The sequence below is a fragment of the Cyprinodon tularosa genome, unplaced genomic scaffold, assembly GCF_016077235.1.
Source record: "Cyprinodon tularosa strain WSP-4 unplaced genomic scaffold, ASM1607723v1 ctg55, whole genome shotgun sequence".
Taxonomy (NCBI): Eukaryota; Metazoa; Chordata; class Actinopteri; order Cyprinodontiformes; family Cyprinodontidae; genus Cyprinodon; species Cyprinodon tularosa.
In genome coordinates this window covers 1,202,205-1,224,750 of record NW_024039285.1, presented here as the reverse complement: position 1 = coordinate 1,224,750, position 22,546 = coordinate 1,202,205, and the positions used below count along the sequence as shown (strand labels likewise).

General features: G+C 38.9%; 1 protein-coding gene across 1 annotated transcript; it reads left to right on the top strand.

Moving 5' to 3' along the window:
* The first annotated feature begins 1,193 nt into the window (after positions 1–1,193).
* agpat2 (1-acylglycerol-3-phosphate O-acyltransferase 2 (lysophosphatidic acid acyltransferase, beta)) lies at positions 1,194–20,899 on the top strand. Its single transcript, XM_038305037.1, has 6 exons — positions 1,194–1,635; positions 12,933–13,066; positions 16,966–17,141; positions 17,249–17,344; positions 19,305–19,377; positions 19,463–20,899. Exons 1-6 carry the CDS (start codon positions 1,439–1,441, stop codon positions 19,618–19,620), a joined length of 834 nt encoding a protein of 277 aa, XP_038160965.1. The 5' UTR covers positions 1,194–1,438; the 3' UTR covers positions 19,621–20,899.
* The last annotated feature ends 1,647 nt before the right edge of the window (positions 20,900–22,546 follow it).

Here is a 22,546-nt window from a genome sequence, read left to right as displayed (position 1 = left end):
CATCAAGATCAAAGGTATATAGGATAAATTCTTTGAGGTTTGAGTTCTGGAGCGAACATCGTTTCCATCATCATTACTTACCTACTTTTATCAATATCATTCTACATTAAATTGATATTTACAAGTACTACTATCTACATAAATTGATAACTTAATAGGTTTTTAGTAAAATAATTATTTACAGTATCTATGATTTCACTGAAGACTCTTAGATGACTTACACATTATTTTCTCTTTATGGCATATAACACAAAATCTACTTCTGAAAGAGTATGAATTCTGTACTAATTATCTCTAATGTTGGCATATTGATGTGGACAATTAGTCACAGTGTTTTAGTTGTCAAGTAATTGTTAATATATATAAAATAAAATTGTTTTGAATACTCTACTTGAGAGAAAAAAAATGTTAGGGGAGACCACAGGGTTGGCTAATGATTGGCTATGATTGGTAACCATGGCCGCCCCTGGCCCCCCATCTAGCTCCGCCCCTGATTCTGACTTTTTTTTTCTGAGAAGTCTGATTTTTTTCTCAGAATGCTGACGACTAACAAACATGTTAGCATCAAGCTGTAGCCATGTCTGTTTTAGAGACAAGCTCTCTTATTTTTATCACCGCTCGGACACGTAAAAAGTCGCCTAATTTTGTCATTTTCCACCAATGTGTTACTGGAACTCCCAAACAACTCACACCTTTGTCAGTAAAGCTGAGTGCTCCTACATCTTCCTTCATGGTGCCCATCTACATTTAGATCCAAAATTCTGAGATTAAAGTCAGAATTCTGAGAAAAAAATCAGAATTTTGAGATTAAAGTCAGAATTCTGAGATTAAAGTCAGATTTCTGAGAAAAAAACCCTCAGAATTCTGAGATTAAAGTCAGATTTCTGAGAAAAAAACTCAGAATTCTGAGATTAGTCAGAATTCTGAGAAAAAAAAGTAAGAATTCTGAGATTAAAGTCAGAATTCAAGTCAGAATTCTGAGATTAAAGTCAAAATTCTGAGATTAAAGTCAGATTTCTGACTTTTCCCCCATATTAAACTTAAATAATATTTAAAAATCAGTTAACTTTTTTTCAGTGGACCTACAATTCAGTCGTTTTGTTCTCTAAAATACAAAACATTTAATTGTGGCCTCAGTGACCTCTGACCCAGCGGTGTTGAAGCAACCGGAAATAGAAAAACAAGTAAAAGTGATGACGATTTGACTCCACCTCATGATGCCATTTAGCAACAGATGAGCAACGTTGAATGTTCATTTCTTGCAGCCCCACTGTCCAAGCTTTGACTTTAAACTTGCGCATAAACGGGACTAATTTCCGGTTGTGTAATGTTTACCGGGGTGCGCCCCTTCACCCTTTTCGGATCGTAGCCTGTCGGATTCCTCCATCCGACCCGCGAGCTGCTTTCTGCTGGCCGCGAGCCTCTCCGGTGCATCGCTATGGATGTGGTGTGGATGCTGCCGCTGCTGCTGCTGCTGCTGCTGCTGCTGCTGTTTCCACTCCTGATGTGGACCAGCAGCACGTTCCTTTTTTATTTCAAAAAGTTCTTCTATGTGGCCTGGATGATGTTATTGGCCCTGCTGGGGATTCCCGTGTGTTTATTGAAAAGCGGAGGTAGAGACGTGGAGAACATGAGGTGAGTTGGAAATGTCTGACAGCTAGCCTGCGTTAGCTTAGCTAGCCCGTTTAGCAGCAGTTGGAGATATGAAACACTTTCAGCTCGCGGCGCTCTTATTTTGCCTAAAAGTTTTGTGGAAATATGAAATTGGTCACATTTTACCAAAAGGGAGGAGTCTGGGATTATAAAGACGCTTAACTTTTCGGTCGGAGAAGGAAACAAAAATTAAAGTCTGTGTATTTTTGTATTATATTTTTATTAAACATATGCTATATTAGCTCGGTTGACATAATGTGTGACCGTTAGCGGGCGAAGCTAACTCAGGCATGTCTGACAGGAATACTTTTCTGTTTATTCTCACAACAACAATCTCAGTCAGCTGTCTTGATACCTAAACAAAAGTTTGGAAAGCAAACTTTGTTTCCCTAAACAGTATCCTAGAAAGAAGATCTGGAACGCCGATATTTTACTGAAGCAGTGTTGCAATGTCAGGAATGTAGGATTATCGTACTAAAGACACATTTATAATGTTTTGGGGAAAGTTGTAAAATCTTCATAACTAAAACAACAAATCTATAGTTATTCTAGTGTTTAATAATTCAATGAATTCATCAGCAGACCCACAGCTGCATTATTGTAATGTGTTCTCCATAAACAATCCTTAAACAAACAATCCTTATTACAAAAACTGGAGATTTGTATATTAAAAAAAAAAGACAAAAAACAAAACACTAATCTCCTTTGAACAATGTTTTTATGTAGACTCCTTTGTTCTCCTATTTTTTTTCTTTCTCAAACTTCAGATTTCACAGTTATGCATCAATATATGTATATTAGGAGTGCTACTAATGATTCATTTGCAAATCGATTGATTTGTCCATTATTATTTAGATTAATTGGTCGGAAAGCAAAGGTCCCTTAAAGAAGACTTTTTAAGAAATTAAACCAGGTGAAACTCAAGCCTTTCCATTGGAGCAGTTCTGGCTGGAGCATATTGGCAGATGAAAACATTTATCTTAAATGCAAAATGTTTACATATATTTTTTTAACAACTTTGGTAGAATTTTTGCTCTCAGTGGGTTAATCTGTCAGCAAAAAACATGTTTTAGAGTCTCTATACTCCAGCAAAAAATTTATTGATTACTAAATTAGTTGACAGTTATTTTAAGAATTGATCAATCACGATTAATTATATATATATATATATATATATATATATATATATATATATATATATATATATATATATATATATATATATATATGGGCACCGTATTTCATAGTGTATGTGTGACCAATGAAAAGCCACTGAGAGCTGGCCTGACAATTGTGTCAAAGTGGATGCTGGCTTGACATCAGTGATATCCTACTTTAATTCTGCACATACTGAATATTATCTCACATATTATGCGTGCTTTAATAACTGATAACATTTTTTCGTAGCCTTTTCAGTTTCAAAATCGGATTATTTAAAGCCCCTGCATATGGTATAGATAATTTAATGTAGAGCAGCGCAATCCATCATGTCAATAAAAGCATGGCCAATCTGAAGTGACTGCTCCTCCCAATCGTTGGGGAGCTATTTTGTTGAAAGCATCATGAATGCATTGCATACTAATGTATGTAGTTATTTAGATGGACTTTTAATGTCCTTGATTTTCACACCTTTTTTTTTTTTTAATGCTCTCCTACTGATTCAGATATCTCCTTGATAATAACAGTTAAGCATTAAGGATATGTCTCAATAACATTATTTTGGGGTAAAGGGGGACACTTTACAGAAGTTGCTCTCAAATAAATTTATACCAAAGATAAAATCCTTTGTGCTTAAGCTTTAGCATTTTGTGTGAACAACATTCTCAATGTGCTTTCTTTAGAAAATAAATAAAATTAGTTTAACAGACATCTGCAAAACACTGGGGTTTAGAGATCCAGGGGAGAAGCTCAGAAAGATAAACCTGCTCTTACACTTCCTGGTTTCTTATGGAGTAGGCTCTGGTCAGTTTATCATTTTGTCATTTGGAAAGTTTTTTTTACCCCATTTTAACTCACATTAAAGTCTAACCTTTTGTAGTGATCTGAAATAACAGGTGACAGGCCACTTTTTCTGACTTGTTTCCCCAGACTTTCCCTTTAAACGCTTGACTAAAAGTGAAAATCAAGAACTTTTATTCTAATCTGCTTTTATCATTTTCACAGTGAGAGGTTTTGTAGGACACTGGTAGTGCTTGGGTAGGATGTTTTTTACTGGTTGGAAAATGATTATATTTAGTATTTTCTTTCGTTGACCAGTAAAGTTGAAAATAATAACATTTTAATTATCGTCTCCCATGCACATAGTGGTGACTGCATATTTTTTATTCAATGGTTTACTATATTTAAAGACAGAAATTTGACTTTATTTCATGTTGAAACATCAGTTGCCAGACAAATTGAATTAGCTTTTTCATGTGTGCCCTTTCTTGAAACCAGAGAATCCCCCAAAGCCCCATTTTGGTTCTCCTCCTGAATTTGTGGAAGGGTGCTAACAATAGCCTGCCTTGCTTTCATCAAGCCATTCTCTATTCCACCAAAAGAAGGGTTTCCAACACTCAGGAACTTAAATCCAAGAAGCCAGGAAGCTTTGCTGTTGTGTAACTTTTTTACCTTTAGTGTATTTGACCAGGAAGCAATGGTAAATCAACCTCTGAACCCTCGTGAGGTGAAAGTAGGGTATGAAACAAAGTCTAAATGAGCTCTGTTTCATTTTTTTTTCTCCTGAAAATGATTAGACATAAATATAAAGACAGCGATGACTCTTTTAAATGTCTTACTTTTTGCCAGCTGCATGTCTGCATTTAGAATCCATATATTCAGAAGCACATGATGTACAGACTCAAAGTGAAGCACAGTGGAAGGAATCGGTTCATTTATTCTTGGAGAACAAAGTGTTTAGGTCAACTGTTGGGGGCTGGCTTACTGTTGTTAAGCATTTGTCTGCAGGGATGGACTGCTGCACACAAGCCAGTAATTACCTTGAAGACAGATGCCAGATGGCAAATTTCCTCTAATTAAATATGGGTTAGTGAATAGTTATGAGGCTGATTCTGCTCCTAACCTCATTGGGTTCTGATGTGCTGACAGCAGACCCTAAGGGCCTTTCTCAGTCGGTGGTGGAAACACCTTTAACCATTATTTCACACCGGCTATATAAATATCTGTCTTTAAGTTGTAATTGTTTTGACAAGTTATGGCATAAATTAAGTCCTAACTGAAAACTTAAAAAAAAAATGTGGGACTAATGAAATATCTTCCCTGATCTATTAAAGCAGCATTGATATTATAATTTATCATTACAGGGAACAACACTTTAACTCAACAGCACGCAATTAGTCACTTGTTGATGCAGCAGTATTAAGGCTTATGCCCTAACAAGACTTGAAAAAATACAGGGGAACATTGAAATATTTTTGTAAAAGAAATATCCACATATTTTATACTAAAACTGTTAAGACAATTGAAAAAAACAAACAAAAAAAAAACTGCTGCAATAATATGATGCAGAGGACTTCAGGGGGTCCACGGAGGTACTGTATGGGGATCGTGAAAGTTTTTTTTTTTTTTTATATATATATATATATTCATCCCTGCACTTTTTTTCCACTAATTGAAATGTCTTTAAATTAGGGCTGCAACTACCGATTATTTTAAAAATCGATGAATCGGCCGATTATTTTTTCGATTAATCGATGAATCGATGGACAAAAAAAATTTTTTTATATTAACCTCTTTATTCCAAAATAAACATTTTAGACAGAACAAACAAGCACACAAGTACAGGTTGCTCATTAACTGTACTGGTGCAATATGAAAAATAAATGTTTGTGTAAAAACTACGCAAACTTACATGAGAAATGTAGCTGTACATCCACAAAATATAGGCTACTTTCGTTCATAAAGCGCAAAAAGAGACAGGCATTTTTGTTTTTTAAAGCCCCTAAGGGGTTCAACAATAGGTCCCCCCATTTCAAGAAATGAGGTTTTTTTAGACTAGAAGAGTTCTGCCTTTTAAGACAGCAAAAGTATAGCAGTTAAAGTTGCTGCTTGAGAAAATACTGAACCATAGAGATAAAAATAGCCCTGTGATTCAAATTATAAATTGTATTTGGAATAAAAATGAGAGAACTAGGGGTGGTAAAAAAACACATCCTCCAAAGACAGATATTTACATTGGAATGTGGCAGATAATTAATTGACATATTACTGATCTTGCTGGATTTTGTTCTGCTTTACTTCCATAAATTGCAGGATCTTCTTTTCTTTATCTTTGCCAGAAGATTTAAACTTTAAAAGCCTTGCCCTCATAATTTGCAAGTTAATTTATTTATAAAGAAAATATAAACACTGCTTAAACAAATGTAAATGAAATTAAAAGTAAAATAAGTAGCCAACCTTATCCCTGTCTGTAACCTACTAACAAGGTAAGGAAAGCATCAGATGAGCTACCTGAGAAACTAACGTTACGTTTCCCCACTTTAAAACCAAACAAACATGGTTACTCATCCTGCTGATCAGCTATCTTCACTGCCATTGAAGGCTCCAAAGTGTTTTCTTTTCAGGTGCTGCGTCATAACAGTGGTGCTTCTGTGCCATGTTAATTTCTTTTGAAAAAAGTTGCATGTTATCACTTTTTTCACTTTACAAAGCGCAGGCTATTTTAATTATTGTGATCAATTTGCGCCGTCAATCCCGGCGCATGCGCGCTTCATTTGTAGTCTGGACGCTGAGGGTAAACTCCTCACTAAAATCCTGCGGCTCTGACTGCCGCGCTGAGAGGGATTCCTGTGGGAGAGGGAGAAAGGCGTTGGGATGGGGGAGGCGCCCCACGGCAGGCAAAAGCCGCCAGTGACACCGTAAAAAGTCGCCAGATTTGTCGCTTGTCGCTTTTTTGAAAAATAGTCGCTGGAGGGGTCTGAAAAGTCGCTGAGTTGGCAACACTGCAACTGCGGCGCTGACTCGCTCCGCCATATTTTTTTTTCTTCCCCCGGATGACGGCGGCGGCGGATGACGCATTAATCGCGCGACACAACTAATCGATGATTAAATTCGTTGCCAACGCTTTTAAAAGTCGATTTTTATCGATTTTATCGATTCGTTGTTGCAGCCCTACTTTAAATACACATTAATATGAATTCCACACACTGTTGTAAACAGATAAATGGAGGCAGAAGATGTCTTTCAGTCATCAATGCACACATTCAGCAACACACAGGAGCTCTTTTAACCTTGGAACCCTTTCATTCACAACACCTGTCCCATCAACCAGGAATCAGAATCAAAAATACTTTAATAATCCCAGGGAGAAATTACTTTTATTACATGACTCCATCTGTAATAGACTGACTATAGGACTAGTTTCATATAACACAATTTCATAATATATATATAATCAAGGGGTCCCCGCTCCATCTCGCCATCAGTTTGGCCTGGAAAATGTTGAAGACCCCTAATATAATGGATAGAAACCTTTGAGCTCTTATAAAAGCCAAAGATCCTCAAAGTCTGTCCAACTTCTATATGTTCATTAACAGCTGCTGTGGTGAGTAAATCATTTCTAATTAGGATTATAAAAATAGGAGCAACATGGGACCATTCTTATGTATTCACAATTTCCATAATCATAGTTTGTTTAAAGAAGTTTATTGTAGCTTCATTAGTAAATAACGGCATGTACTATGAGTCTGTGTTACTTTCTATAGCCTCGAACCGTTAAAGAACTCAAAGGTTTCCAGTTTCTCTCCTCTCTGTGGGCCTCTCAGATCAGCTGTGTGCACCTCTGGTTGTTCAGCTGGTCAGAGCGCTGATGAGAAGAGAAGGACAGGAAGCGGACAGTGGACCTGTCTACGGAGCTTTTTAGGAAGGCAGACGAGTTCCACAAAGTACTAAAGCATGTGCTCTATTCGTGCATTAAAAGGAATGGCCGGCGTTAACAGGACTTTGTTTTTGCTCATTTATATGGTTACTTTGACAGCCCCTCTCTCCACTGTTTTTTTTTCCTTACTTTATAAATGAGATTTCCATTCCTCAACTCATACCTCTGTCTCTTCCTTCTCCTCTCGCTGGATTCCTGGTCAAACAGGTCTGAGGCATAAAGTAGACTGCTTTTTTTATTCCAAATAATTTGTTATAATCCTACTAAGATGTGTGAGCGACACGGTTGAGCTCACGGTAGAAAAATACTGATAGCCGGATCTCTGTGTCCTCAGTATTAGCTATGGCCATAGCTGCGTGTTCAACGTTTTTCTTCTAGATTATCCTTAAATCGTAGGGATGCGTACGTTCTAAACGGGTGCATTTCTGAGTTCTCTTGAGCGGTACCCGGCTTTACACGAGTGAATAAAATGAATGTTATTGGTAGATTATCAAGGGGGCAGGATTATTGAGGTGGAAGGTTCGCAAACAAGTCTGTTAGTGGCCAGTGTCTTGGAAGCATCTTGTTAACCAGTTAGCACTTGGTGCTAGAAGGTTCCCATTGGGAAATCACATTGGGACCAAGTAGCGCTAAATTGGTGACTTAGCAACGACACTGTCAAGGAACGTTATGGACAGCGGAAACATGCAAGAGGAGGAGGGTTTTGTGTCAGAGATCGTGGATGAGTCATAAATTTTTTTTTTATTTAGAGGAGGAAAGTGGAGACGAAGTTGTTGTGGAAGAGGAAGCCAGGGCGGCAGAAGCTTGGTTTGGTGTAGAAAGCCCTCAGTCGTACATGTTTGAGCCCTTGCTTCGCAACACTGCCTGTTCAGTTAGCTCTATGCCTGCCGAAGACACAGACGTCCACGCCCGTGAACACTGGGATGTAACTCAATGGTAAAGTAAATTATTCTTATTTCAACCGTTGCGTATATTAGATGCGACAGATGAATTATTAGACGGATGACCGTCGATATATGTTTGGCCGAATTTAGGTGTACAAGTTACGTATAACTAACTGGCCTGCACAAAATAACGAGAGAAAAAAAACACAGATTTTAAGACATGATTTTTTTTTAAATAGAAATGTTCTAACTTTTGGGACATTATGGTCTGATAAAGAGGACATTTATATACATGTTTAAGCCAGAATGATTTGACATTTAAATATGACTTCCCTACGACTTTATAGCGTTTGTTCTCCAGCAACCATTGCATTATGGCAAAAGTCACTGCCAGTTTGGACTGCTACCATTGTGACGACAGCTTCCTGTTTCAGTAGTCGTGGTAGGCCATCTCAAAAGCGGAGGCTGTAGTTTTACCTTAAAGCACTTTCGAAGGGACTCTGTTCAGCAGCGAAGGTGCTGTGAAGTGAGTAGGGGGAGGGAGAAGCCTAAAGAGTCGCTTTGGTTCACTGGGAATAACTCTTTGACTGTAGTGGCGGTTTCATGTTGCATCAGTGTACTGTGCTGCCAGCTCAAAGGTTATCTGGGCTTGTTGACTATGACAAAACAACACAAAAGGGGTGGGAGGGTAGAACATAAGCAAAGGGTGAACAGAGTTCTGTTGGTGCACGTTTCTGCATTTTATGCAGGCCTAGCCAAAAGGGTCGGGTGATTCATCAGGATGGGGGAGGCTGTCAGAAAGGCCTTAGTTCTGGATTTGACTTGGGACTCTGCAGCTGACTTACAGCTCTGTCTGTATATAGACGGCCTGCTGGGGAAACAATCTCACATCTGTTCACTCTATTAAATGCAACCCATAAAGGTTACGATTCATTTGGTGCATGTGATTTTGTTTATGTGCTCTTCACCAGAGAATCATCATGAATGGATGCTATATTCTGGGCATGAGTCAAGTCTTCAATATCCCCTTTGGATCTCATGATAATAATTATAGATAAGATGCTTGGTTATCTCACATCAATGCTTGAGCTCAGATTACATATTAGCAATCACACTCCAGTCAGCAGGAGAAGATTCTTATTCATCTTGATGGTTGTATTTTTTATTAAATCTGAGGATTATAGCAGAAGTAGATGATCATACAAATTCTGTGTTGAAAAGTAATCTCATCACTTTAGAATTTTACTTTCTTACCATTAATTGAAAGGCTGAATGCAAATGATAGATGGATTTCATTAGACAACCATAACATTTTGGCAGGGATTTTTATTCGGCCTCCATTGTAAATAATTTTTGGAATTATCTTTTACAATTATTACTATGGCTGGAGGAATTTGCAAAACCAAAACTGCAATTATTTTTAACCAATATTGCGTTTTCATTTCTATTTTTAAGATTGTAGATGTTCCACATCAGGGTTTCAGTTTTCTCATGGCCTTGTAAGTTTGCTTGTCCAGAGTCGAGTGTTGCAGGACTATACTGTAACTTTGGTATAAAAACAAAAGTGATTACCTCTAACTGGATGCATGCTTGCTGCCACTCTCACTACCTTTTCTTTTTTTAACAGATGGATTCTGTTCACTAATCATTTGTCTCCTGAAAGCTAGTGGTTGCCCTGTATTTTATTTTGGAGGTTGGATACTTTTGAAGTATTTTTGGTTCTTTTTCTACTTTTTTGCTGATTAGGCTGGAATGACTTAGATTTGACCAGATGTGAAAAAAAAAATATTTTTGCTCTATTTTGCTTTGGAAACGAATCTAATTTGACACAAATTTCCTTGTTTGTGTTTCAAATAAAGTAAAATATGAAATACTTTTGTGAGCTACTGGATTCTGTTTAGATTACAGAGCTATTAGCTCTAGAGTACCTTAGTTTTGGGGGCTTTTGAAGATCAAACGGTATAGTTTGTCCTTTTTCCGGGGTTGGAATTGGTCCATTTCAACGTTGTTTCAACTGTCGCTTCATACCCAGACTTTTGCTGTCGCATGCGCTCAAACCAGATGAGCACAAATGGCTGGTGAGTCAAACCAAACCGGCCAGTTGTCAATGTTTTTTTTTTTCTTATTTTTTATTTTTTATGTTTTTTTATTTACCCCATAATGGGCAGCATCGATGGTGCAACAGTGCTCAGCCGCTCCCGGCTGTTTGGTGCAACATTAGACTTGGTCATTCTGATATTTCCCATTTTAACGAGAGAGATGAAAGGTTCCTACTAAAATAAAAATAAAACATTCGGATGAAATAAATAGTTGTGGGTCAAGTTGGCAAAGATCCTAAAAAAGAGAGATGGGGATTGATGGATCAGAGAATAAGAATAAATAGAAGATTTGAAGAATTTCTCTTTACCAACAGTCTCTTAATCAGAGTGAAACCTGATCTAACCTAATTACCAAGATTCTTTCATTTCTAACAAAAATTTTTGTTGTTTGCTCATTAATTCACTGTCACCTTATCGCCAATAATCTGCTTAAATCTGATGGAAAAAGTTGACCTTTCCATTGCAGAAAAAATAAATAAAAATACCATCCAAGCTGACCACGTTTAGCCCTATTGCATAATTTGCTGTTCATTGGTTTTATAAAACAGCAGATCTACTTTGGACTGTTGTTTAGGTGTTATTGACTTTTGCTGTCGATCACCCTTCAGAAGTTCAAAGGATCCTTCTTACGGACTGATACTGAAGTCAACCCCAATGAAATTATGTTGGACTCATCATAAAAGTCTTGTTTGCAATCGTTGCAACAGGAAGTGATTGCGTGTCAGTGGCTTTTGAACTACACTGAGCTCTTTATCTCTATATTGTCCTGCTGAAGGTCTGGCTTAAAGTCACAACACAAATTACCAGGGGAAGGTTTATAGGGTTTAATCCTCCCAGTTAAAAAAAGATCAGTTTAGATGTTTTGTACATTAAATCCATTATGATTTAATTCGTTTTGCCAGAAATGAACCTCCTACCTGTTGTACTAAAGGCACTTTTACACAACTGCTACTTTGTAGGTTGCCAGGTTGAGGAAAAAAATTTTTTTGTTTAATTTTTTTCCTTAAGATGACACGTTTTCTTTTTAAATTGGCAAGATTCATTTTATTCCACATTTATGGTAAATATTACTTTAACACATGTAAAACTTTGGAAGAATAAAATAATTAACTATGCATGTCTGTACTTTCCAGGTGATTTTATTTAAAGAATAAAAAACACTTTTTTACGTTCCACAGCAATGTCGATCATAAGCTGTGCCTCTGCTTCATCCCCACAGCATAACGCTTCCACCACCGTTCTTTTGAGATGGTTCCTTCAGGGTGAACTTTTGTGAGGTTTATCTCCGTGTATAATTTCTGCTTGTCACTCTTCAATAGAACTTGCAGTAAAAACTGCTACTATGACTTCACCCATTGTTTTTAGACTGCCTTTTTGCGGCCTTTCCTCATCGTCCTAGAATAAGCACATTTTGACATAAGGGTTGTCAAGATTGAGCAAAAACAGAAACCTTGCATGATGCTGTATCTTCTTTTAGAAACCCTTCCCTCATAACTTCACATCTCTGTTGTCACACCCCTGCTTTATATGCATTCTCCCGGGTTTGCATCTGTGCAGCTTTGCATTTACCAAACAACCAACTGTGATCGCTAGAGATGATATGATGGAATGAATCAGGCCTTTGTTTATTTTTAGGAAGTTTCCATTGGTAGATCCAGGCTAGGATGAGTTGTGGTTTTGATGATGACTGCACCGCTGCTGGCTCATGAACACCTGATCTTATCTAGCTACAGGCTAATCTAACCCCAGGCTCACACCGACTCCGGTCTTACCGTTGCGGTGCGGTGGGTGCGGCGCCGCAGTGATTCCAAGTCATTAAAAAGACGTAAACCTCTCTCACCGGCTGCTGAGCTGTCCGGCTGCGGTTACCGAGACACTCCGGCGCTGCAGAAACTTCCGCAAGAAAGCTATCCTTGCGGCATGCCGGAGCCCTCCGCAACAAGCTCTCGCAAATATCCTTGTTTGGGCTGTGTTATCGCGTGAAGTTACGTGAACTCAAGTGAACTTCTGTTAAATCTCCGGACCTGTTGCCGGAGCCGCAGAGCCGCACCGCACCGTAGTCAAAAGGGCGGTGTGAGAGGGGGTGTGCGGGAGTTGCGGTCTCCGTCGGCTCGGTAACCGCACCGGAGCCAGTGTGAGCAAGGGGTAACAGTTAGTTTTTATTTTGTCACTGGTATTTTTTTAATTTAATATCTGGCAGGTTGTCATATCCAAGACTTAAACTCTGTGTATAGTGTGCTTTAAAAAAATCTGAAAATGTGTAACATAGTTTTGTAAGATGGCCACAAACTCGGACATAATTTCAACACATTTAGACGTCATCAGATGAACTAAAAATACAGACTGTCAGAGAAAAAGAGCCTGTACCAATTGGATGTTAACAGTAATTACCTTCTTTTTTTTCCACCTTTACCCATGCAGGGTTATCCGCGCGATGGTCCGCCATGTCAAGTACTTTTTTGGCCTTCGAATTGAAGTGAGCGGCTGGGAGCACCTGCAGACAGTAGGTCCTTACATCATCATCTCCAACCACCAGAGCTCTCTGGATGTTCTCGGTAGGTATTCTCTTTTTTTAGGAATAATGTTTTTATGGATTTCTTTTTGCTATGGGGGCTGCATTGACAATGGATGCAAGGAACATAGTCCACTCAGACGTTATGTCTTCAGCCTTCCCCAGAATTACCAATATAAGTCGGAGCGGTTCGCGGTGCATGCTAGAGTCCGTTAGAGCTGTCCTCTGTCATCGGTCCTGACGATGTCGTTCTCCAGGCTCCCTCCTACCAAGACCTACAGCATGATCTGGGGTGGTATTCATCCGAGTGCGAAGCGACCAGGAAGAATCAGCTCCACTAAGTTTGAGGCCATGTTCTGTACAGGAAAAAGGTGTCTTGTCCGCTTCGTGTTGGAATAGAGTTCCTACGTCACATTGAGAACTTAAGGTATCCAGTTCACTAGTGAGGGAAGAATGGAGTGAGACATGGATAAACTGATCGGTGCAGCTACAGCTTTAATGCAGACTCTGCACAAGTCTGGTGTGGTGAAGAGGGAGCTGAGTGAAAAGGCAAAGCTCTCCATTTACCAGTCAGTCTACGTTCCTACCCTCATCTATGGATGAAGTCAGGATCATGACCGAAAATACGAGGTCCTGGGTACAATCTGCTGAAATTAGCTTTCTCTTTAGGGTGGCTTATGGGATAAGGAGCTCACTCAATCGGGCGAGGCTTGGAGTAGAATCGCTTTTTTATTGATGAGGTGAATCAGCCTTCTTTTTTGGATGACCTGTTGGTCCTGTCCTTTGCGTGGTGTTCTAGGCAAGTCCCACAGGAAGGTGGCCAAGGGAACAACCCATGAAAATCTGGAGGTCTCTTGGCTTACCTGGAATCATTTCGGGCTTCTGTCTAAGGAGACGGAAGTCTGGGAGTCACTGCTGAAACTGCTGCCCATGCGACCTGGTCAAGGATAGAATAGAACTGAATTCAACTTTATTGTCAATACACTGTCACAAGTACAAAGCAATGAAATGCAGTTTGCATAAATATTTATTTACATGTGCACTGAGACTATGCATGTATGATAAATACATGCTTAAAGATAAAGATACATACATACACAGGAATGTTAAAGAGAAAGATGACCAATCCAAGTATTTCTTTTTGATTAATGTCATCTTTGAACTAAATTATAGTTTATCTTTCAGAACAGAACCAAAATTGAATGTCGACCAGAAACAAATTTCAGACTACAGAGAAGACAGACTGTCATCCATCTTTAAGCACAGATGGTAGCTTGTAATCAGACTTTCCTAAAAAAGAGCAGCATTATGATGTAAGCCAGTTATGTATTTTAAATTTAACAGTGGTTAATTTTATTTTTATTTAGTTTTGACCTTTTTTCCTTTTATTTGGTTAGTTTTAGTTTTTTAGAGTAGGTTTGCTAGTTTTAATTGAGTATTTTACTAATACTTAGTTTTCATTTACTTTTTATTAATCCTAGTGCTAGAATTCCCCCTAAGGGGGAAAACACATTTTCTTTTACAGAAATACTTAAGCTTAGCGCCAAAAGAGCAGAAAGATGGCAGATGTCCAGGTGCAGGGCGAAAGAGAGCGGAGCAGGGGAGCCAGCTGACTGAGACAGGGAGCTCGGTTGACAGAGAGAAAGGAGGACAACGTAGCGCTTCTGATGGTGTGGCGGGTGTGACAGTGTGTGTTTGAGGAGGAGACAGAGAAAGGCACAGTGGCTCAGAGACGAATCACGCCGTTAATTTCATGATCATGCGATGTGACCAAAAAAATGACAGATTTTAATAGAGTGAATGTTGTGCGTTTAATAGCAAAAAGGAAGTGTTTCTCACAGATGGCAAATTAAGGGTTAGGCTGCTTTTTTTTTTTAGCTTAAATGCAAAATACTTTTATACTTTTTTAAATCTTGGTATAATTACTGCTCTAAGTGGGTCACTGTCAGCTAAACACATGTTTTAGAGTCTCTCTACTCCCGTTAACGATTAATAGATTATTAAATTAGCTGACAATTATTTTTTTAAATAATCGATTAATCAGTTTTTTCGATAGTTTCAGCCCTATTTTCTATGCAGCAGTAAAGCCCCCCCATCAATGGACTCTGGACAAGAAAGCATTTAAAGCCATGAAATAAATTAAACCCTGTATTTTATCTTTCCTCTGCTTTTTACCTTCAACAAGGACTGTTGCTCAACTCGGCAAGCAATTCCCTTGAATTAAAATTGTTATCTTTTTCTGTGTTGGAATATATCTACAAAACATGTATATCTATAAGATGTGTTGCTTTTGTTTAGTGCTGAGAAAAATCCAAATAAAATCCCTATCTCAATTGTGATTTTTTGTCAAAATGGTACAGCCCTAGCTTTAATTACAAAAGTACTGTTTGGGTCAACATGTGGTTTATTTGCCAGGACAGAATTCAGTGTTTGTCTCTGGACTCAGGCCAAATCTCTGATTAAAGACCAGAAAGGTTAGACCTATAAGGAGAAAGAGGACTTCTGAACACATCTTTGCCGTCTACGATTTAATACCTCTGCCAATTCATTCAGGGAAAACACATTGCAGACAGTCACTTCATGAAACAAGCGTTTAGGCTTGCCAAGGATCCCTTTCAAAATTTCAACCTTTTTGTTTCACTACCAGTTACCCTTACTGAATCCTCTGAAGACAGATATAAGACCAGCTTGGCTCTTATTAGATTTAGCGGAGGAGATTACTGTGCTGCCATAGAGCCATAAACAGATTATTATGGTTTTAATTTGGTCTCAAAGGTTAAAGAGACATTAAGTGATCACTACTTATCAAGCTGAATACCTGCCTGTAAATTGGATGACAGTCTTGGCCTTAATTGTGTGTTTGCTGTCAGTTCTGTTGGCTTTTTAACTCTTAGTTCTAAATGTGATCGTGAAGTGACACCAATTTGGTGGGGATGTATTTAGTTCCTGGAGGAGAGTTTCTCTGGGTTAGTGAGTGATGAGCACAGTCTCATGTCCAGGGTAGTGACAGCAGAGGGAGAGCCAGGCATCTCATTAGTGCAGGAAAAAGCTCCACAGGAAGCTAATTCAGCATCCAAGTTACCATGCCAACGGCTACACTCAGCCATTAATAGCAGATCTCCTCCCAGAACAGGTGTGATGAGAGAGTTTGGAGCCCAAATAGTCACCTCATCCCTACAGATGGGACTTCAGTTTTCCATTTCTTCTTTGTTGGTAGAAATCGCTTCCCCTCCAGTTTTTCTCTCTTTTGCTGATGTTGTCTTCCTCTCTGAGTTTTATGACCCTGGCATATCACTTACTACAGAGAGGTTGTTAAAGCATGCAGATAACTCCCTTCAATAAAGATATGTTTGGTCTACACATGCAGCATGGCTTATCAGATGTTTACCTACATTAAGTCTGATTCCAATTCGAAAAGATCAAAGTTCATACCAGACCTTTGCATGTTATGTATTAATGCTATTATTGCATTTATGGATCTTTGTGCCCATTTTGATTAAATGTGCTTTAATCTTTTTTTATTGTTCAAGTAGAGTTACTCTCCAATCACTAATCATAGTAAATATTTCTTATTTGGACACCAATTTGTGTGTATTTTGGGGTTTATGTGATAAAATAGGGGTCTGTTTATTTAGTTATGGTTTAAGCTAACTCTAAAAGCTAAAGTTGATCCATAATAGAATTCTTTATTCTTCAAATTTCCAAGGCATTAAATTAACAGATGCATTTATAGAGTAAATTGGACACAGATGGTGTGTTTACTGCATTTAGTGTCAGCAGAGTTCAGAGGGGGGTGAACATTTTTGAAGTCGCACCAGTCGCCCTCTTCTGGCTATCTGAGGGCAGAACAGAACCATTCCTGGTCTCTGTGGTTCTGTATGTGCTCAAAGAAAGTTGGGTTCAAATGGTTGAAAACAAACCTTTTTACCTTGCACCTGTCAGGAATGATGGAGATCCTACCCGACCGCTGCACCACGATAGCCAAGAAGGAGCTGGTTTACGCCGGCACGGTGGGCCTCATCTGCTGGCTGTCTGGCATCGTTTTCATCAACCGCAAGAAGACAAGCGATGCCAAGAGTGTCATGGCAGACGCTGCCAAAACCATGCTTGACCAGCAGGTAATCAAACTGTTTAGGAAACACATAGGGTTGCATCTTAATCTTGAGGTTCTTTTTGGCCGAGGTTTGGTTTTAAATCACACTCCTCCTCTGTTTAACATCTCTAGATTCGATTGTGGGTTTTCCCAGAGGGAACACGCAACCAGAATGGGGATCTGCTGCCCTTCAAAAAGGGAGCTTTCCACCTGGCGGTGCAGGCACAAGTAAGTGTGTTTCACCTATTGTCTGCTGATGATACGTTTCATTTCCTTTGGAGTGGTCCTGTCTGCGTCTCCTCAAACTGACCCAGAGTCACACTTTTAGTTCTGTTATCCACACCCTCATCTTTGACTGAAGGGGCTCGGGCGGCTCTGGCTGCTTTCCAGGAAACTTTGCTCAAACTTTGGCTTACAGAAAAGCGATAGGCCGCTCACCGACACATGGGGGAGCCAGAAGTCTGATGTGGAGCACAGCCAAGTTATAATTCAGCCTTATTGGCTACATTAGATTACAGCATCTGCTTTCAGCACAGACCTCTGTAGCACTTTTGTTTAGGAAACCCTGCTTTGATCGTCATGCACATTGTTTTCTATTCTTTTATTGCCTCAGATTTTTAGAGCAAGGGTGAGCAGAGCTTTCAACACAGATTGACTGCCATGTAGTTCACAGCTCAGCTGTGTGCGCCTATGATCTTTAGGCTCTGCATGCCTGCAGGTGGGAGGTCTCCGTTCTGTCGTTGGTGTTCGATAGCGCACATGCAGGCTCACACAGGTGGAATGAATTAAGAAAACATGCTGTTGAATAGAAATCTGGCGTGAAAGCACAGCTTTCTTCAACCTTGAAAACAATACTAAATATGTGTGGCGAAGCTAATAGTTCTATAAGTTTCCGCTAAAGATTGGTGTCTGTTAACTTATCAGGAGTTTTTTGCTTCAAATGAAAATACTTTGCAGAAGTTTTTACGCCAGAGATTAACCTCCCCCCACATTTATTTAGTTTTTTTTTAACGCAGATGCTGATTGGTTTTGATGTTAGTCTTACTGAGAATTAATAACTTAATTTCATTATTATTTAAACTATTCTTTAAGCCAGTGTAGCTTCTGAGGCTGTTGAAATTGTGGTCTTTTTTCCTTTGCATAGAAGCCAAACATAAATCTTTCTCTCTGCATTCTCTCTGTCATCAGTTTTGAGTCTTGCAGACATATTGTATTGGTTTTAGGGCTGGGTTTGGATCATTGTAACTTGTGTGAAGTCTTTTCGCTGTATTTCTAGCTTTGTTTTTAGGGTGGTTATCCAGGAAGAGGAACCTTTTTCCTATTTATATTTGTTGCAGCTCCTATCAGGTTTCCTCCAGGAACTGAACTGTATTTGCCTTCATTCATCCTCGTGTTGACTCACAATGCTGCCTCTACCATGTTTCACTCTCAGGATTCATAGTACTTATGCAGTGGTGTCTTTACATGGGGTCTCCTTTCCTTTATTGTTTCCTGGCTCTACATATGTGAAGGAATGTCTCATTACCAGCTCTCTGCAGGGATTCACACCAATGGCTTTCTGTTGTCGGTGTTCCAGAAAGGCCTAATTTGTTGAATGCATGGTTAACCGTTGTCCTGTCATCAGATTCTCCCACCTGAGCTGTGGTTTCTATTATTGGTGGATTGAGCACCGCACCAGATGTCCAGACATGGAAATATTATTCATAGAAAAACAGAGCAGCCACATTCATACAAAGATGAATCGGGACCCGTCGCTTTGTTGGAAGGCATTTGGTCGCACTGGATTTTATTTTGGGTTATGAAAGTAAATGGGGCTGAACGTATCACATCAGTCCAACTTAAAACTAGAATATTTTTTTTCTTACTTTAACTAAGTACATTAAGTTGTGGACTTTACTGTTGTAGAATGTTAGCTGGAAGGACTTTGGAAGGAATTCGTACTATGAAAAATCTGCTTTGTAATGTTCCTTTTTTTCCCTTTGCTCTGCAGTCTTTCTGTTTGTACTCTGCCTCATTGAGAGGAAGCAGGACAGCCCCCAGGGGGCGACACGTTTGGCTCAGTTTGGGCCCAGAGAGCTCCTCAGCCTCTCTGTGATCCAGAAGAGATGAAAATGTGTCGAAGAATGTGTTTTGACAATATTCCCACTTCTGTCTCCTTTTTTTTCTGTCTTTGTTGCCTCCCTTTCAGGTTCCTATCGTTCCTGTAGTCTTCTCCTCCTACAACAGTTTCTACCTTCGAAAAGAAAAGCAGTTCAATTCAGGTAACCCCGCTTTAAAAGTTGCTCAGTACTTCTGCACATGTTTACACAAATTACAATTAGTATTTGAGGTTTATTTTCTCTGCAGGAACCATCAAGTTGAAGATCCTTCCAAAGATTGAGACAAAGGGAATGACCTCAGAGGATGTGTCATCTCTGTCCGACCTGTCGCATAGCCTGATGCGTACCGCGTTCCTGGAAATCTCTGACTCCGTACCCCAGAGCAACGGGCCCCTAAAGCACTGAATATTGGCCCCCGCCACCCCTGACGGAGACCCCCCAGCCGCCCAAGACCTCTCTGCTTTTGCCAAGTTTGTCCCGCGGCCCGCCCAGGAAATGACACAGGGGCGTATTTGTCCTCGTCCAGCGAGCCTCTGGCCTCGATCGTACAGCTCAGTCAGTCCTGACCCTCGGCGCCGCTCTGCTCGGCGCGAGCGGAGTGACGGACGGCAAGCCGAACAGTATGGATGTGTCGCTCATGCATGCCTTTCAGATGACTCTGTCCACCTTCACTGTAGCTGTGTACTTTGGCTTCATCGTCCCAGTTAATATTAATTCTTTTGCCTTTCTCTCTGCTTTTGTAGCCATCTGACTTCTGTTAAACACATAAACTTTGGCTGTTTTTTTTTTTTTTGCGGGGTAATCATAACATCACTAGATATTTATTTGCTCCTATCAGATACCCTTATTTCATTTCGTACCCCATCATCTGTCTGCTTTTTAATGTCCTGAGACATTTCTGCATTCCAGTCTGCTTAAACGGCCAATGGAGCGGGATCTCCATGAGAGGTAGAGCAAGCGGAGGAGACGACACGAGTTCAGTTCTTCTGTCATATCGGCTGAACTGCGTCAGAAAGCAAGGATTGCAAGATGCCGTGTTTAACAATCGCACCCCATCTGTGATAGATGAACAAGCTTAGTAAACTGATCGGTGTTCTGTGTTTGTGGTCTTTCCAAAGCAGCAGAGAAAAAAAGAAAACTTGGCGCTGCGATCAGCCGCAAATCTCCTTTGGCTTCATTTGCTTTGTTGCTGTATTTATTATTTCCCCATAGAATTAGATTCTTTTTTTTCTTTTCTCCTTGCTTTTTAAAAGCAATGGCTTTTCCTTTCCTTAGGAAAAATCCAGAGGACATATTTAAGATGTCGAAAGGTGACTTTGTGTCTTGAAGTGATGCCGTTTTAGCATTACAGTTCCAAAGTGCAAGCTACCTGCTGTGCCATGACATTTCCTATAAAAATTCAAAGCAATGTTTATTAATGACCTTCTTTTCCCAATAATATGAAGCTGATCTAATAGACTAATTATCTCTCTCAATTAGCTGACCTGTACTTAGATAACAATTTAAGTTGGAAGTGTATTTTGATTGACTGAAGCAAGTTTTTCCTTTCTTCTTTATTTAAAGTAATGTTTTAGTTGGGATGTTTTTGATCTAAGTTATGGCTGAACTTCTCTAGAGAATTGATTGCATTATTTAAAAGAAATTGTGAAGATTTTGGCCTTATTTTTGTTTTTTTGTTGTTGATTTTTTTCTGGCTTTTCTGTAGTTTTTTTTTTTTGTGCCGTACTGATGCTAACTTCTAACCTCCTCAAACTGAGTTCCTTTATTTTTACATCCAGGTTTTACTCACTGCCTTCACACTGTCACTTGTTTGGCTCATCAAACACTGTTTAAGAATGTACTGCAGGGTGTAGGATCTTTTTGTTTGTTTTTTTGCTAAAATACCCTCTAATTTTTTAACAACCCCTTAAAGATGAGTTTTTTTTTTTTTAAAGAGTAGCAGATCTTTCACTTGAACTACCTCAAACGAGGTTTAGTTCCTGTTTAGTTTTTGTGTTTAAATTTAAACAAGAAGCTATTTTCAGGTAATTTTCTAAACCCTTCTTTCTGTAAAACCATCACGTGTTTTCTTCTTCTCACATTGAAAAGTGGCTTATAGAAAATTGACACCATATCCCTGTTTGTATTTATGCAAAAAGGGAACAGAAGTTATTGGATTCCAAAGTCCCTTAGCACTCTGATTAATATGTAAAACAGAAATTAAAAGAATGCATTTTTTATTTTTATTTTGTAGAAGCTCAACAGTTTTTTTTACAAGCTGGTTTTCAAAGGAAGACATTTCAGAGTGAGGAAGACTTTGACTACAGGTGCTGGAAAATTCTCCTTAGACCAGAATTCACAGACCTTCCACAGATCCTATTGGATCTTAAAATAATGATGAAAATGTATATTATTTTTATATACCTTGGTCCAAAATTTTTAATATTTATCCTCCTGAAAGACCAAATTTCAGTTTACAGGTAGACTCCATCAGATTTTTAATTTAAATGTTCAAAGATTTACCTTTAGAAGAAAAACAAGCCCACAGCATCACAAGTGTGGGGGGGTGGGACGCTCCTACACAACCCGGTGTTATGTAGATACTCTGGTCTCTGGAATATTTATGGAAGCTGTTGGTGCCGGGGTTAAAATAACCAACTATTTCATAAATTAAAGATTTTGAGTTTGGAAAAGCTTTTAGTAAATCTTTATTTAAAGGTGCCAATGTAACAAGCAGGGTGCTGTTTGGTTCTGCTTGGTTAGAGGAGGAATGTTCTGTACAATACAGCAGGTTTAGCTCCTAGAAGATGTTTCTTTACCCTGTAGATTTTATACTTGTTCACAGTTCATCAGAGGGACTGATCCATGGATTTATCTAAACATAGAAACTCTCTATACTGCTAATCAGGTAGTTTTTAGGGATGTATGTCACTACTAACAGTTCTCTTCAGTAGTTTAGATCTGATTGTCTTTTTCTTTGCAAATATTCGTTCTATGCTGCAACTTATCCAAATGGTTAAAAGCACGCTACCAAACTGGGCTATTCCAAAAATGGGGAATATATTATGGTTTATGTTTAAATGTTAAATTTCAAGCTTATTTCCTGGTTTTGATTTTTATTTGTGTCTTGATGTCGATGCAGTCAAGTCTGCAACAAACTTTGTGTTCATTCTACAGGCACTTCTTTATAATTAAAGATCATCCCAACCTGATTAAAGCACTTTTCCTTCTGGATTTTGAAATGGAAAAATATAAATATATATATATACCTATATATGTTTTTTCTCTTTTTCTTTGTAACCAAAGTGACATCCAGATGCGTAGCTGAAATGGAGCAGAGATCCTGCAGAGC

Coding starts and splice junctions, on each gene's coding strand:
- agpat2 (XM_038305037.1), top strand. CDS start 1,439: ATGGATGTGGTGTGGATGCTGCCGCTGCTGCTGCTGCTGCTGCTGCTG. Junction 1,636..12,932: donor AGAGACGTGGAGAACATGAG/GTGAGTTGGAAA, acceptor TTACCCATGCAG/GGTTATCCGCGCGATGGTCC. Junction 17,345..19,304: donor ACCTGGCGGTGCAGGCACAA/GTAAGTGTGTTT, acceptor CCTCCCTTTCAG/GTTCCTATCGTTCCTGTAGT.